Raw genomic sequence first — 16,611 nt, 5'->3', positions numbered from 1 at the left:
TAGCTGGTTGTTTGAGAATCAAGGAGTTTGTACCTACAATCATAGTCTAAAAGGAGAGGAAGACCACACAAAATCATGATCCAATTAAGTGGGGATTTGGGCAACATACAAGCCTGACCAGGCCTGGGTTTGGTAAGGCTCCAGCTGTTTTCTTTTAATTAGGGAGAGAAGGACTAGTCCTCACGCTTGTTTGACTTTGGGCTTTAAGGGTTCAGGGTTTAGTTTGTTGATAATGGTCCAGCTTAGAGGCTTTGGTAACAGTCTTCATCAGCACTGGGTGAGTTGCTAAATTAGTTCATGTCCAGTGTTTACACTTGGGGAAAAAACCTTTCCTCTCCACACACAAGAGGAAAACTACAAGTATGCAACAGATGACTGTTAGGGCATGAGGATGTGTTTAGCAAGATTGGACAAGTATTTTGTAAACACATAATGTTGTATGTGATTACTCCTCAACTTAAGCAAATTATAAATAAATTAAAAAGTTTGAGAGGCTGTAATATGTCTTAAATCTCTGGACATTTGTGTATGTGTGTTCTTCACTTCCATTTAAGTTGCAAGATTATTTCATGTTCTTCTTCACAAATGTTTACTTGTTGTGTATTAATATTTTAATCTCTTTTTTTTTTTTTTTTTTTTTTTTGTGTCCCGTTTGGATCTTTAGCCATCAGAATTGTTGTCTTAAGGCCAAGAAAGATGCCAAGCGGATTTATTTTACCAAGTGGATCATCATGGCCTTGCCATATTGGTCCATTTGATTGACCTTTATTATAATTATGTATTTATTTTATTTTCGGTTGCTACAAACGGGACAGACGTGACTGGGGGATAGGACAGGGAGAAAGAATGAAAGAAAGAGAGGGAGAGAAAGAAAACCAAAGGGGAGAAGAGACGGTGAGAAGGGGGGGGAAGAAAGGAAAAAACAAACAAACAAACAAACAAAACGCCTGGATCACCTGTATGGAGAAAAAAAACAGAAGAGAAAGCAAACAACAAAGAGCAACATAATAAAAACAGCACCATCACAATAAACTAGCTAGCAGTAGATAACAGTAGATACTAAATAATAAACGATATTGTGCAGCACGCAAGATAGACAGCGCACAATGTGCTTTGAGGCAGCAGCCAAGAAAGGTGTAGTCCGCGTCTGTGAACACCCGTGTGTACACCTGTGTGCATACCTGTGTGGATCAGCATGCTTGTATTCCAAAGGTTTCTCCATGTAATGATCTGCTAGGGAGTGTGGGGAGCCATAGCCCCGTCCCCCAGGGTATGAAGCAGGTATGGAGGAGATCCAGGCCCCAGATATCCAGAGGCCCCAGAGTACAAGGACCCGAGGAGGACCACCAAAGGGGGGGGGAACCGTGCCACCCTCCTGGGAAGAGCTGAGTAGAGCCCCAAACGAGAGGTCACCCCGCAGCTACGGAGCAGAGGCCAGAGGGGGTTGCAGTGGCGTGCCCGCGGGCTCCGCCGGCAGCCAGCTGTGCCAGAGAGGACCGAGCTTCAGGCCCAGAGGCCTGAGGGCATCCCACCCCCCGGAAGGAGCCCAGCCGGGCCACAGGCGCCCGGCCCCGCCAATCGGCCACCAGGAGTGAGCCGGTACATGCATGAGCGCCCAGCCCCAGATGACAAGGACCACCAACACACCAACGTCTAAGGGCATCAGCCACCGGCAGGGAGTGTGGTGATGGAAGATAGGCCTCCGTACTTTAGAGGGCCTGAGATGTACCCAGAGAGGTTGAGTCTAAGACCCAACCTGACATATAGACACAGACAAACAGGCACACGCGGACACAGACGTGCATTCCCACCCCCATATGCACAACCAAATACTCGGCACTCACCCAACGTGTAGACAGACACAAATAGACACTGCACAGACAGTCGCACTCCCCAAACATACTCTATATCCCAGGTCCAGGTACCCCCGCCCCCAGAGGGGCAAGCCGCACCTAGACCCAGGAGATGTAACCCTTCTCTCTGGGGTGGAGGCAAGCGGACCACCTCCTTATCTGCAGTAGCAGGGAGGCCCCGCATCCCAGACCCCAGTCTGACGGCCAGCACCTCCTCCCAGCCCCCCAGCCCTGACGGCTAACAGAACCGGGGTGAGTGAAGACCTCAAACCTCCCTACGCCCGCTCATATGTAATGTTGTTGTGTGCTGTTCTAAAGTGCATTTAAAACTCAGGAGAGCATGGTACTAGCTTCCTCTCAGAGAGCAGCACGGCTCCTCCCGAAAACCCTCAGTGTCTAAATGCATTTAAAATTGAGGGTAGGGCACCAGCGCCAGAGGTGGGTTGGAGTACAACGACCATCCTCTGGATGCTGTAAAATGTGCCCACCCCCAAGGCCCTATATGTATGTGTTATGTGAGAGTGTGAGTAATGTGGATGTCTAGGTTGCAGAATAAAATTGAGGCACAGGCGGCCAGAAGGGGACAGAGGGGGAGTGCCTCCCCTGCACCCTGGTGACATACCTGCACCCCAAGCCCTGCGTGTGTGGGTGGGTGTGGTAGAGCGGGAATAGGGAGGCAGCTGAGGATGGGGAGGGAAGAAAGGGAGGGGCCGCTTGCCCCTCCCTGGGGCCAGCTCCCCCGCTGACCCCAGTAGGCACCCCCACGCTCTGGAACCCACCAGGGCAAGGAGGCCCAGGCCCATCCGGACCGGGGCCCGCAGCAGCAGCACTGCCCAGCCCCACAGAGTCCGGGGCAGCCCACCCGACTCCACCCCAGAGAAAACTGCACCCACCCCATCATCCAATCATCTCCCAAACTACACAAGACAATAGACACCCAGGTTGAGTTCATTCTCCCCCTCTCCTATATCTCTCCCCCCACCTGCAGAGTGAGCTCCTGTAGTGAGGAGACCACCTGCAAAGATGTAACAACCTCCCCACCAGTTAGAGAGCCCCCTAGTTGGGCCGATGCACCAGAGGTCCCCTGCACTGGGGCTGAGCCCCCCTGCACCCACCCGCCCACTGCTCCGGCGACACAACAGCCAGGACCCAAGCCCCCAAGGCCCGGCCAGCACCCCAGACCGGGGTCTCTTCTTCTGCTGAATACATTTTATTTATCCATTAGTTTTTTTTTATCTTGAGATAATCTTCACCCTACCTCACCCCACCTTCGCCCATGGGGCGATCGTGGCTCAAGAGTTGGGCGTTCGCCTTGTAATTGGAAGGTTGCTGGTTCAAGCCCTGGCTTGGACAGTCTCGGTCGTTGTGTCCTTGGGCAAGACACTTCACCCGTTGCCTACTGGTGGTGGTCAGAGGGCCCGGTGGCGCCAGTGTCCGGCAGCCTCGCCTCTGTCAGTGCGCCCCAGGGTGGCTATGGCTACAATGTAGCTTGCCATCACCAGTGTGTGAATGTGTGTGTGAATGGGTGGATGACTGGATATGTAAAGCGCTTTGGGGTCCTTAGGAACTAGTAAAGCGCTATATAAATACAGGCCATTTACCATTTACCATTTACCTCAATCACACGAGATGCGAAATCTAAAGACGGGAACATTAGCTGGAAATTCTTTTAGTATACTAATAGTTTCATGTTGTCTTCCAGCTCCTTGCCTTTCTTTGTCTCTGATCTGAGCTATATTGTGTTAGTTTCTAAGATTTACACACTGTACAAGCTTTGAAGATTAGCTGGCTCCTGGCATTGCACACTTTCCAGTCACGTGAGAAGTTTATTAGGTTGCATTGTGTCATAGCGACAGACCTATTTTTGTTAGCGGTAGCTACCCAGGTAGTATATGGGGGCAGTAAAATGTGTGTTGTTAACCTGGACTTCCACCTGCATGAAAATTGGCGTTTTTACATATGCGTGTTTTGTAGTCTCTGGCCTTTCAATTGACCCTACTGGGACTGTTTTTAACCTCTCTGCAAAGTTTTACACCTCGGACACGTCACAGCCCCCCCACCCTTCTAATCTGTGCCTCTCTTCCAATGCTCATTTCCTTTGTGGCTTGCACACTGGTGACAGATAACTATAGCTGTTTAGAGAGCACGATTAATACGTTTTTTAAAATTCGTACAGTATACCCTTCTATTATATTCCAATCAAAATTATATCACCCAGTATGGGTCTTTTTTGTTTCTTTGTTTATTTTTTTATTCAGGCACGGTGTGTCTTATGTGTATCCCATCCCTTCTTTGCTTTTATAATCATCAGTATTGACCATTACCATCTGGCTAATATCATTCGATAGTATACTGTGTGATGGCATTCTGTCAGTTAGACCAGTTTTACATGAACTTTCCTCACGGCTCAGTTGCTGTTGAGTGTCTTTTCACTGCAGGCATTTTCAGCGTTGTGTAAATACACAGACCTTCTATTCCAAACAATTTGAAATATGACATCATTTGGGGGTGGAGCTCTTGTGGATACACCCACTAAGCACAGGGTCTGTCAGTGTGTTTTGGGGGCACAATGCTGCAGCTACGCGTACGTCTTTCAGTTAGTCCGCACACGTCTCTCGTGGATTGCAAATACGATAACTGCATCATCTGCCTGTGCGTGTCTGAAAGAGGGTTATTATTCTGGCCTGTGATAGCATATATGCCACCTAAGTAAACTCTTTATATTTAAACTCTGCACTGTGCCATACTAGCCAAGTTAAGATGTTGTCTGAAATTGTGCTAGTGTTACTGGGAACGGCTGAAAAATTCAGGTTTTGGTGACGATGCAACCTGGGTGGATGAGTCGGGTAACGCAATGCTGTCATTCTCACTGTGATTTCAGCTGATAGTTGGGGATTTGCATGACTCCTCAAGTCAACAATGGAAATAGTTGTTTAAATAAATGAATCATGTTCAGAATTTTAAAAACAACAAAGTTCTTCAGTTTTGTTTTGACTTTTGTGTGCGCAGCCATCACTACCAAAAATGGGGGGGAAAGGTAACGGGCAGGCAGGAAAATACCAAATTTCTTCCTGCTGCTGCTCTTTTTACTGGAAAACAATTTGTATCTTCTGATGTTTAATTTCTTCTTCTGCTGTAAACCTCTGTAGAGTCCACGATGTAACCAACAAAAGTGCTTGACACCGTTGTGTCTGGGCATTGAGTTATAACCCTTTTCAATTAGTACCTACTCTGCTGGGCTTGGCTCCATTAGGTGGTAGTGTCTGGTACCAGGCACTAAGCCCAGATGCCAGGCGATCTGAGTTGAGGTGAAAATATGACATGAGAGCGACTCCTTCACAAAAAATAAAACTGCAATTTTTTTTTAAACCCAACGAGGGAACAGGCAGAGCGGCAGGTATACCATCACCTCGATGCCCTACAGTGTTGTGTTGTGTTGTGTCACATAAGAATGACAACTTTTGGCTGAGTTGCTATAATTACCCCACGCGCATCAGTTACATGACTTGAGTTGTGTCACGTCAAGCCAAGTAGGTCTTAATGAAAAAGGGATATTAGTTTAAGCAGCTACTGGCAGATGCAAAAAAGAGCAACTACCAATTTTATTTTATTTTTCTGTTTTCCCCTCCACCTAGTTGCAAGAGATTAACAACCAATGGTTTGACATCATTCAGAGTCAGTGGTAGAAAAACACTCTAGGAAACAAAGTGATCCATTTTCTCTGCTGGAGCATTTTTATATGAGTTATAACTGAATGTATAAATGCAGTTTTGTTCGGAAGGAGAACCATTATGTGTTGGTTCGATTAATGCATATTAACATTCAGAATAAATTATATTTACTTTTATGTTATACACTATAGATTAGTATAGTATTCCACAGTGAAAAGTATTTTGGGGATGTAAAAAGGGGCAGACTTAAAGGACGCAGATATGTGACTGGGTGGTTGGCATTATCTCAATCAGCTGTTCTGTTTGTGTTTTTGTAATTTCAGCTCACCTTACTCTTTTCAAACTGAGTCATTTTGTCCTCTTTGGCAGCCTTCTAAGATATTAATTATTGCCATGTCTTAGAAGCTTTGGCTGAGACAGGTCATAAAAACAGTTAGTGGTGTGCAAGGATCCTCAGTGCACACATGTATTCTCGCTAATTGGTTATAACGCATAGATTATCTTCCCAGAGTCACGATGTTTATGAGTAAAAACAAAAGACAGAAGGCGCACTCACTGACTGCATCTGTTTGACAGACAAACAGAGCGTCCTGCACCACATGATGTTCTTTCTATACATTTCTGACTTTCTCTTGCTCAGTGCGAATCATTGAGAAAACATCCTGTTGGCCACTTCCTGCCTCTTCTCCCTTAGCTTCCTGTTTATGCGACTTTTTGGGTCCTTAAACAGAACATTGCTCCATGCTCCCGCATTACGGTCAGACCTGGTCAGGCTGGTTGGAGCGGTTCTTCTTGTCATGGTGTCTGTTGGCTAAGTGAAGCAGACAGGCTCTTTGTTTTGGCGTTAGCTCACACTGTCGTATTGTCTGTCTACCATATCAGAATCTGCCCCCATTATATCCCGACATTTGTGTTTGATGTGGTTCCCTCCCTCCTGGCACAGGTAGGCAGGCCAGTCATGGGGTGATAGTCCCTACCCAGCTTTCCTTCCTTTTTCAGTCTCCTCCTCCTTTATCTTGTTAGTCAAGTTTCAGGCAGTAAGGAGAGTAAGGTTTCAACCCTGTCTTTAAGCTGAGTAATATCATTTTACTAAGCCACATAAAAGCCCTGCAGTTTTGCCTAAATAGACATCCAGCAGACAGACATACTGTGTTTAATTTCTTTAATTCAGAAATCCACATGTGACATGTTAATTTGATTTGTGTGGTGATAATTTAACACAGTTGCATTTTACCAAGCTTTTTTTCTTCAAATATTTTGATCCGTATCTTTCCTTAAAATTCCCACGATGATTAACCAGACAAAAATGTAGTGAAAGCAAAGTCACATTCCTTCCTTCATGAACTGAAAGAGCATATTTTTTATGCTCATATTTCTCACAATATAATTATTGTTGCTTGTTGCTTGTTTCTTTTGTAGTTTTCCCTTTAACATGGTGATCATACCTCCTGCAACTGCTGTATTTGATTATAATTATGCAGCACGGATTTATAGAAAGTGCTTCTTTTCTATTTAGAGTGGTCGCCTAGAGTCTGATCCGTATCGCAGAAGGACAGTTTTCTGCCACTGGTGATGAAGGTTGTATTAGAGACTTGGGTCTTGTATGTTTAGCAGCAGATCTCTTTAAGTGCAGCTGGGTAATAACTGCCTTCCTGCTTCTCAGTCTAATAAACATAGCTTGGAAAAGCTAGCTTAGCTCTTTCTCTGTTCTGCTGCTGAAAAAAACATGTTTCGGGCTGTTTCTGTGGTCCCTGCTGTTAAAGGCTTAGCAGAAGGAATGTGTCTAAATGGCAAATGCTTTGGGGAACGTGAGACTGTATCAAAGAGGGGTGGAGGGTACATTAGCTTTAAGTATTCACAGATGTTAGTGAAAGTTCATCAGCCCTGTACTTGCGAGTGGAAAAATATTTTCCTGGAAAGTTTTTAGACACCAGAAGGCTGCGCTGCCATGCTTCCTTCTTGCCTTATTTACTTGTGTTTGTGGCCTGCAGTGCCTCCAGTCTGGGAGTGAGAGAAGTTGCTCAGAAATCAGACTCAGACACATCTACTGGTCCACAGCGTCTTTGTACACGCACGTCTGAATATGCTTCTTCCTCCCTATGACCGGAGGCCTGTATTGTTGCTTGAATTATAACTGTGAGGTTTGATCCCCCTCGGTAATGAAGCGCTGCAGTCATGTGTAGCATTACCCTCTGTATGGGTCATCAGATGGTATGTTGCCACTGAAAATAATTGCTGGGTGTGTCTTTGTGGAGCAGCTGCTTTTGTCCAGTAGCACTGTGTCTCCAGTAATCCTGGCAGGCAGGCAGGCATGTGGTGACCTTGGCAAGGCCATGTTGAATTGAAATGTACACCAGCTATTTCGTAATAACTATGGTTGTGCCAAGTCACACCCTCTTTCCTTTTTTCCTCTATTCTGGCTGATTGGCTTGGAGACAGACAGACATAAACACACTGCCTGTTGGCCCCTCCCTTCTTTAAGGGCAGCTGGGTAATAACACAAAAGTCGCCCACTGGTGCCAACAAACCTCTCACACATACGGCTGCATTTACAGAATGCAGTAAGCGAGCAAGTCTTTGTTTTCTTTTTGTTTTTGTTTCACAGAGGCCTGTTTAGGTCATGGAAAGTAGCAAAGGGTTTGCTATGGAAATTCAAAAAGAGGATAAAATGTGTGAAATAAATAGGGAGAAACCCATTGATTATTGATAAAAATGAATACTTTTTGGTTTTGGTTTTTGGTTTGACAAAGCAAGCAGATTAAGAGCACTGCTTGATAAATGCTTTTGTTGTTGTTGCTCATTTGGTGACTGAAAGATTGCCCCTGGTATATAGAAATGCCTCCCTGTGGGAAGAATAAAGTACCTTCTATCACTCTGTAAATCTCTATTCACACGTAGCAGTGCAGCCCTGAACTTTCCTCAGAATTACCTGGCAGCCAGTCTTGACCAGTCTAGTGCTTGTGAGAATAGATCAGGTAGTTTTTCTTTTTTTTAAATGAGTGAATTCAATGGGAGTGTGTGGGCGTCGTGTGTGCCGCCTCCTGCTTTCTGTACACTGGTGCCAGTCCTTGCCAAAACTAAGCAGGGTATTTCCAGTTTGACCATGTCACAAAGGACAACTTCAGATAATGCCCACATCTGATTCCCTCGGTCAGATTATGTTGACATTGTCTGAATTTCATTTATGAAAGCAGCTGTTCTCACATATACATGACACTTACTTGATTGATGCCAACAGTAAAGAAGCTGTTTGGACTCAGTGCTGATCTACAGTACTCTATACTTGATCTGGAAAGTCATAAAACACCTTTGGAGATGTGTCATAGTGAATGTTTACTAGTTATTTATTGATTTATGAACTTTAATAATCTGTCTTTTAGAAACATTTGAAAGTGGTGTTACTGCTGTGAGCCTTTAGTGTTCTTTTAAAAATTGCCAATTCATAACAGTTAATGTCTTCTACTGTTGTAGCACTAATAAGGCTCCCGTTACTCTCCCTGACCACATGGATCAGTAGATTAGATTTGTGTGTGTCTGTGTATGAATGATCATGCAGCTTTTTCCACATGCAGCGATATTAACCTTGCTTCTCTCCTCTTTCGTTACAGAGAAACCAGGTCCAGAGCGGAAACGCATTAAAAAAGAGCCCACCAACACCCGGAAGGCAAGCTTGCCGTTTGGAATGGGGATGCCAGGGATCCGGGCCGGGTACCCCCTCTCCGAGCGGCAGCAGGTGGCCTTGCTCATGCAAATGACAGCTGAGGAGTCCATCAACAGTCCAGGTGCGTGTTTATCATTTAGGCCACGTCTTCTGTGGACGGACAGCCGACATTGAAAAAAAGGATCGGAGGGAGCTTTATATGTAGAATCCATGCACGGCAGACCAGTGAGGGTGGGCTGTAGGCTGGAGCTGATTGTTTTTGTGCATTTTCTCAGTCATACTGTCCCTCTAAACAGAACCACTTTGTTAAAATTATTTCACATCTTAGCTGGAATCTAAACCTCTGATGTCAGTGTCAGTGATATGTGTTTTGTTTTAGCTGCTTTAATGGTTGCATATTCGTGCCGCCACAGTAGTGGAGTTGTTTTTATAAAATTCCGTACATAAGGAAATGAAACCAGCTTTTCTGTTTGTACTGCGTCTGGAGCTGATGGCGTAATCTCACTATTTGGGCTAAATGACAACAGAGAAAGTGTTGAGTTATCCTTTCTGGTGTTAGATGATTATTTTTCTTATTATAAGTTTACTACCTTCCCATTTCTGCAAAAATTGTACTTTATTTTTGATCGACAGTAATTTAGCTGGAAGGTTTTCAGACTTGTGAAATATAACTATTGTCACAAGTTTGTACTTTTTCCCCTCATTGTTGACATTTGAGACTGAATTAGTTTGATCCTACCTTATAACTGCTTTTATTTGTATGTTAATTTCTTTGTTGCCTGCCTGTGGGCATGGACATAGATTAAGCGAGTGTGTTTCAAATATCATTTGGGACAATAGCTGTACAAACTCAATAATGTAAATGTGATTAAGGATTGGATTTAATCTTGTAAATGTGATGAAATAAGCTCAAGTAAAGTAGGTTCAGCAATTGTGCTGTTTATTGCTAGAGTTTGATTGCCCCCTTCTGGCTGTAAGCAGTTATAGCACCTTGTTGTTCACAGTAGAAGTAGTAAACAAAACAAAAACAGTTAGAGTAAATTCTCCCAGAAGAGTGTGACTGACTCTTGCAGCACTGAAGTGAAATATGCATGTCTTACCTACAGATACAACACCAAAGCATCAGTCACAGTCCAGTCTGGGTCAGAAGGGAACGCCAAACTCTGCATCTAAAACCAAAGACAAAGTGAATAAACGGAATGAGAGAGGAGAGACTCGACTGCACAGAGCAGCAATCCGTGGAGAGGTACGCCGCATCAAGGAGCTCATCAGCGAGGGAGCTGATGTGAATGTAAAAGACTTTGCAGGTAAGGGCATCTTTGTTTTATGCTTGCCTTTGCTTTGTGTGTGTAGCAGTGTACCATTGATTCATTTAGAGTTTACACTTCTCTGACTATAATTCTTCTTGTGTTCAGGCTGGACTGCATTGCATGAAGCATGCAACAGGGGGTATTATGATGTGGCGAAACAGCTGCTGGCAGCCGGAGCAGAGGTCAACACCAAGGGGCTGGATGATGACACCCCTCTACATGATGCATCGAATAATGGACATTTCAAGGTAAAAATAAATCCGCCAAAGGTGTCTTGTGTCATTGTTGCTAACAGTAAAGAACAAAATAGGTTTTCAGGCTTCAGAAGGCTGATTATCGCAAGTCTCTCAAAATGAAAATATTAATGATCAGCGGCCCATTTGTGATCCATCAAAACAAGTTTGTCAGATTAAAATCAGAAGTTTTAAAAGTGAGAAGATGGCTACAGAGTGAGTTTAGATGTGGTTTTGTTTAAATAGTAGGTTAAATTGAATTGTACCACTAGTCTTTTTTTCTTGAACTGTCCTCAAATTTTCTACCCTTTCAACACCTTCATTGCAAAAAGGTACACGCACCAGTGGAATACAGTAAAAATGTCAAATCTCACTACTTTTCTTCAAAATCAAATGCTGGCCGTGCATGGTTTTATACTGTAATGGCATTGAAATGAGATGTTGATGTTGTTTTAATAGAAGTCAGTGAGACATTTTTGGCCACAAAGGTGTCCACAGGGAGCATCTGGAAGTAATGGTGTAATCAGATTTATAATCAAATTAATTTTGCTGCTGATCTTTGACATATCCAAGACTAATCACCACCAGTGTCAATAAAGTGTTCCTGCCTGTCTGCAGCAGTGTTGTGTGAAGTTAAGATGGCACTGTTGGTATCAATGCTGTCGCAAATTGATCCAATTAAACATTTAGTATTGATTAGTATCTGAGAATCTTTTTTAGACAACCCCACTGAGAAAACATTTTGAAGACCACCCCTTACTTTGTGCTATTTTGCAGATGTTAGAATTTGTCTCACTCTGATTCTCCTGGCCTGAAAGCAGCTTCAGACCATCATACTTTCTCACCTCTACACGGCTTTTGGCATTTTACTAAAATTGGTTGCAGAGACACCACATCACCCAGTCTGCTGTCAGTAAAGTCTGGAGGTCTTGGTGTGGAAAAGTTCTGTCCATCAAAAATCCCGCTCTAGCTTCGTCGTAACTAAATAACAACTTTGAAGTGGAAGATCAATTCTGTACTCTTTATCCTATTAAGCTTTGAACCACTTGAGAAGTTGCTGATATTACCTTTAAAATTGCAAAAAATCATTAAAGTTTGATCCTTTTCAGGTGGTTAAGCTACTTTTACGGTATGGAGGGGACCCGCGTCAAAGCAACAGGAGAGGGGAAACCCCACTGAAGGTTGCCAACTCTCCAACTATGCTCAATCTGTTGCTGGGGAAAGGCACTTACACCTCAAGTGAAGAAAGTTCATCAGGTATGATTTTCAATCTTAAATCTTTGAGTCACCTAATTGCACAACTGTTACAAAAGTTATTCAAATACATGAGGCTATAAGTAGTAAATTAATTGTGTCCTCTTTGTGCTCTTTATGTTCTACAGAATCTTCAGAGGAGGAAGACGCCCCCTCGTTTGCCCCGTCCAGCTCTGTTGATGGCAATAACACAGACTCAGATGTTGAGAAGGGCCCGAAGTTAAAAGGGAAAACCGCAGACCCTCCTAAATCTGCCGTCACACCTGTCAAAGATGAATACGAATTTGATGAGGATGACGAGGAGGAACGCGTCCCTCCCGTAGACGATAAACACCTCTTGAAAAAAGACTTCCGCAAGGACTCAGTAAGCAAGACCAACAGCTTCATCTCTATACCCAAGATGGAGGTTAAAACCTATTCCAAAAGCAACTCGCTCACACCAAAGAAAAATGGCAGGCGGATCATCTCTGACAGTAATAGTTCAGACGAGGATGATAGGACGTTGTGTTTCACGCCAGCGCCTACGCCACGGCAACAAGCCCAGCAAACAAATACTAAGACTAGAGACTCTGGCAGCATGAGCTCTAAACAACAAAAAGACAAGAATAAAGTCAAGAAGAAGCGAAAGAAGGACAGTAAAAATAGTGTCAGTAAAGAAGTCCGGTTTGGTAAAGTCAACGACAAATTCTGTACGTCTGACTCCGATTGCGCAGATTTGGAGAGTGAGGACGATAAGGGCTCAAATAGCATAAAAGACTCTTCTGCAGCAAACCTGAAAGACTCTCCAGGCTTTAATGCTTCCTCCTCCTCCTCCCATGGAAACTTGAACTCTCAGAAACAGACGCCGTCTTTAGCAGAACAGCATCCAAAGCAGTGGAGGACGGATAACTGGAAGACCGTGTCGTCTCCCACATGGTCAGACGTCAGTTCGCTCTCAGATTCGGTCAGAACTAGACTGTCCAGTGAGTCTGACTACTCCTCTGCAGATTCCAGCGTGGAGTCGATAAAACAAGTAAAGAGGAAAGCGCAGGAAAACAAAAAGAAGAATAACAACGTGCACAGTAACACTGTGGAAAAGAAAAACTCAGAGCTCTACAAAAATACAGAGAGTACCATCTCCAAAACTGACGTGGATGGCAAAGTGGTGAAAAAGCATAAAGTGAAGCACAAGCACAAAAATAAGGAGAAGGACAAAGCTCCTAGTCTAGTGCTTAATCAAGATATGAATGAGAAATTTGTTAAGAGCTATTCTTTTGATTTTGATGATTCGAGGCAAAAGTCCCTAATTGTTGAGTCAGAATCACCAGCTGAGAGCAAAGTCAAATTATCCAAACATGAAAAAGACCATTCGAAAAAGGAGGACAGGTTTTCGAAAACAAAGTCTGAGGATAAGGATTGGTCCTCGGGAAAAGACCTGCACAGAACAACAAAAGAGGAGAAAAACAAGAAAACAAAGGACTCCACCAAGGACAAGTTAAATAAGGAGGAGAGGGAAAAGCCTATAAAATCTGACAAGGAGAGGAACGTCAAAGAGAAGGAGAAACCCAAGGAAGATAAACAAAAAGCTCACAAAGAGGAGAAAAAGAAAAAGTCTAAGGAGAAGTCCTCCTCAAAGACAGACAGGAAAAGTGAGCAGAAAGAGGAAAAACATCTGAAGGCGGACAAGGACAAAAATGCCAAGGAGGATAAGGAGAAGTGTAAAAAAGACAAAGTACAGAAAGAGGAGTCTGAGTACGAAAGCTATGATGTTAATCGTTTCCTCAACTTGGAGGACACAAAACTCAGTGCCTCCGATGACCATCATGACAGATGGGGCTCTGAGATGTCCTCTGACTCCTCCCTCTATGGCGACGACAGCTGGGATGCTCCTGTCAAAGAGTACAAGGACTACAAAGCCAATAATTCTGTTAAACTTATTGTTGAGACTGTTAAGGAGGAGACGAGGAGGAAAGAAAACAAAGTCAAGGACAAGAAATCAGACCACAATGAGAAGAGATCAGAAAAGGAGGCTACTTCTAAGAAAAAAGACAAGGACCCTTCGGAAAAGACAAACGAAAAGAAGAAAGACTGGTCAGAAAAACAAAAATTAAACTCCAGCCACTCAGTTGAGAAAGAAAAGAAGAGGAAAGAGTCCACAGAGGCAGCCAAGGACAAAAAAGACAAGGATTCTCTGGACAGCAGTCGAGACCGTAAAGACTCATATGAGTTCATGAAAGAAAGAAAGGATATCAAAATCAAGCAGGAATCGATAAGAGATGAATATGGCAATGATACTTTCTTCAAAGACATTGATCCTGTCAGTAAATCATGTGATATCAGAGAAAGGAACCACTCTGGGAAGGAGAAAGAAAAGAAGGGTGAGGGAATGGAGAAACGAGAAAAGACAAAAGCTGACAAGCACAAAGAGAAAACAAAAGACAGAGGAGCTGATCAGGAGAAGGACAAGAGTGATAAAAGCTCCACAGAAAAAACTGTCAAGGATAAAGATGCTGACCGGAGTACCAAAGACAAGAAGGAGGGGGCCAAAGACAAACATAAAGACTCTCATGGCAAAGACAAAGATCGAAAGATGTCTTCAGAACAGACAAAGGAAAAGAAAGAGAAGGCCTCTCAAGACAAACATTCAGATCGGGAGAAAGATTTCTTGGAGGTAAAGAAAGAGGAAAGAAAAACTGAGAAGATCCGGGAGAAAACGTGGTACAAAATAGCCGACATATTCACTGATGAAAGCGATGATGACGACGACAGCTACAACGGTGGGGTACTGGTGTCTGATTCCATCAGAAAAGATTCGACACCCGATCAAGATGAGCTGGATCACTTCCCTTCAGAAAAAAGAAAATCTTCTGCAGATAGTAAACATAACACAGAAAAGGCAAAAGACAAAGAGCACAAAGATAAGAAGAAGGATAAGGCCACATTTGACACAGGTAAAGAGAGGAAAGGCTCCCAGGAGAAACACGGCAAGGACAGGAAAGACCCGGTTGATACAAAACATAAGGAGAGGAAAGACAGGATGTCAGTGGACTCAAACCAGGAGAAGAAAAACAAGCAGAAGCTTCTGGACAAAAGGGACACGAGCGAGGAAAAAACCAAGAGCAAATATAAAGACAAGCAGGACCATTCCAAGGAAAGAAAGCCCTCGAAAGGAAGCGGGGAGAATGAGAAGTCCCTCTTAGAAAAACTGGAGGAGGAGGCTATGAATGACTACAAGGATGACTCCAATGACAAGAACAGTGAAATCTCCTCCGACAGTTTCACTGACAGAGGTCACGATCCGGTCCTCACCAGTTACTATGACTCAATCAGCCTGCCTGATATGGCCGAGGACAGAAGAGACTCCCTGTCCATATCTACGCCACAAGACAAGTTCAGAGAGAAAGAGAGGCATCGGCACTCCTCTTCGTCCTCATCCAAGAAAAGCCATGACAAGGAGAAGGAAAAGACAAAAAAAGACAAAGGAGACAAACGTGACAAAACAGAAGAAATTAGAGAGTCCTACGGCCGCAGAGAGAGCCTGCCTTTTGAGAAAGAGCCTATGCCTCTAGAGGCAGACCCTTACACATTCCCATACGGAGGTAAGGGAGACGGAGAGGACGACTTCGATAAGACATTAGAATTTGAGAAGGAGATGTCCAAAAAGGACAAAGACAAAGGAACTGGTGTCATAAGTGACAGAATGAAAGACAAAAAGAAAAAGGAAAAGCATAAAGAAAAAATTAAGGAAGAGAAGAATAAATATATCGATGGCTTTGGGTCATTTAAACACTCCAAAGATGACGCAAAGTCAGGGTTGAAAGACAGCCCACAGGTCACTGTTCTGAAGGACCGGTCAAAGGAAGACAGTCCTAAATTTGATATGAAAAAAGACAGAAATCGGGATACGCTAGACAAAGACAACAGACTGGACCACAATAAATCTAAGGCTAAGGATGAAAATGAAAAGCTCTCTCAGCCCAAAGACAATGCAAGGAAAGATAATCGACCACGTGAAAAACTGTTGGTTGATGGGGATTCTCAGATGACAAGTTTTGGTCAGATGTTGAGTCAGAAAGACCAAGAGAATGAAGAGCGTCTCAAGAAATACAGAGAAAAAATGAAGCAGATGGAGAAGCTTAGACCCAAGTCTGGCGACCCAAAACTAAAAGACAAAACCAAGTCTACAGAGGAAATACGGAAAAGCCGCAGTGAGCTATCATCCAAGAAATCTAACAGCCTTGAGTCTGGTCTTAAAGAGAAGAAGCTGAAGGATGTTGGTCTCCCGGCCCAAATGATGTCTCCAGGCAGAAAGTTCCAGCCTACTGATAATCAGAACTCAAAGGATTGGCTCCCTGGCCACCAAATCAAGGACAACCTCCCTGCTTCTCCCAGGCCAGATCAAAGCAGGCCAACTGGTGTTCCCACACCTACACCTGTCATGTCATGCCCCAGCTTCGAGGACGTAATGCAAACTCCACGTACACCATCCTGTAGTGCAGAGGATTACCCTGACATTATGCTGGATCCGCTGGACTGTCAGAACTCGTCTGCAATGACTATGTCAATGAATGCCTGCTCCCCATCCTTCTTTGAAAGGTATTTTAATACTCAGACACACTGCATGTTACTAATGTTATAGTTTGATTGTTT

At 43.9% G+C, this 16,611-nt stretch overlaps 1 protein-coding gene across 3 annotated transcripts in view; it reads left to right on the top strand.

The window, feature by feature from the left end:
• ankrd11 (ankyrin repeat domain 11) overlaps positions 1-16,611 on the top strand; it is a 114,095-nt gene that overhangs the window by 89,081 nt on the left and 8,403 nt on the right. For all 3 annotated transcript variants that reach the window (XM_084936014.1, XM_084936024.1, XM_084936004.1), the window contains 5 exons: positions 9,133-9,306; positions 10,292-10,492; positions 10,601-10,743; positions 11,838-11,985; positions 12,111-16,557. In XM_084936014.1, the coding sequence (XP_084792140.1) occupies positions 9,133-9,306; positions 10,292-10,492; positions 10,601-10,743; positions 11,838-11,985; positions 12,111-16,557 (5,113 nt within the window). The remainder of the gene's footprint in view (positions 1-9,132; positions 9,307-10,291; positions 10,493-10,600; positions 10,744-11,837; positions 11,986-12,110; positions 16,558-16,611) is intronic.

This window comes from Perissodus microlepis, chromosome 1, assembly GCF_051167445.1.
Source record: "Perissodus microlepis isolate ML-2025 ecotype Zambia chromosome 1, ASM5116744v1, whole genome shotgun sequence".
NCBI classification, from domain to species: domain Eukaryota; kingdom Metazoa; phylum Chordata; class Actinopteri; order Cichliformes; family Cichlidae; genus Perissodus; species Perissodus microlepis.
The sequence above is the reverse complement of the archived record's forward strand: the minus strand, read 5'-3'. Positions and strand labels throughout refer to the sequence as shown.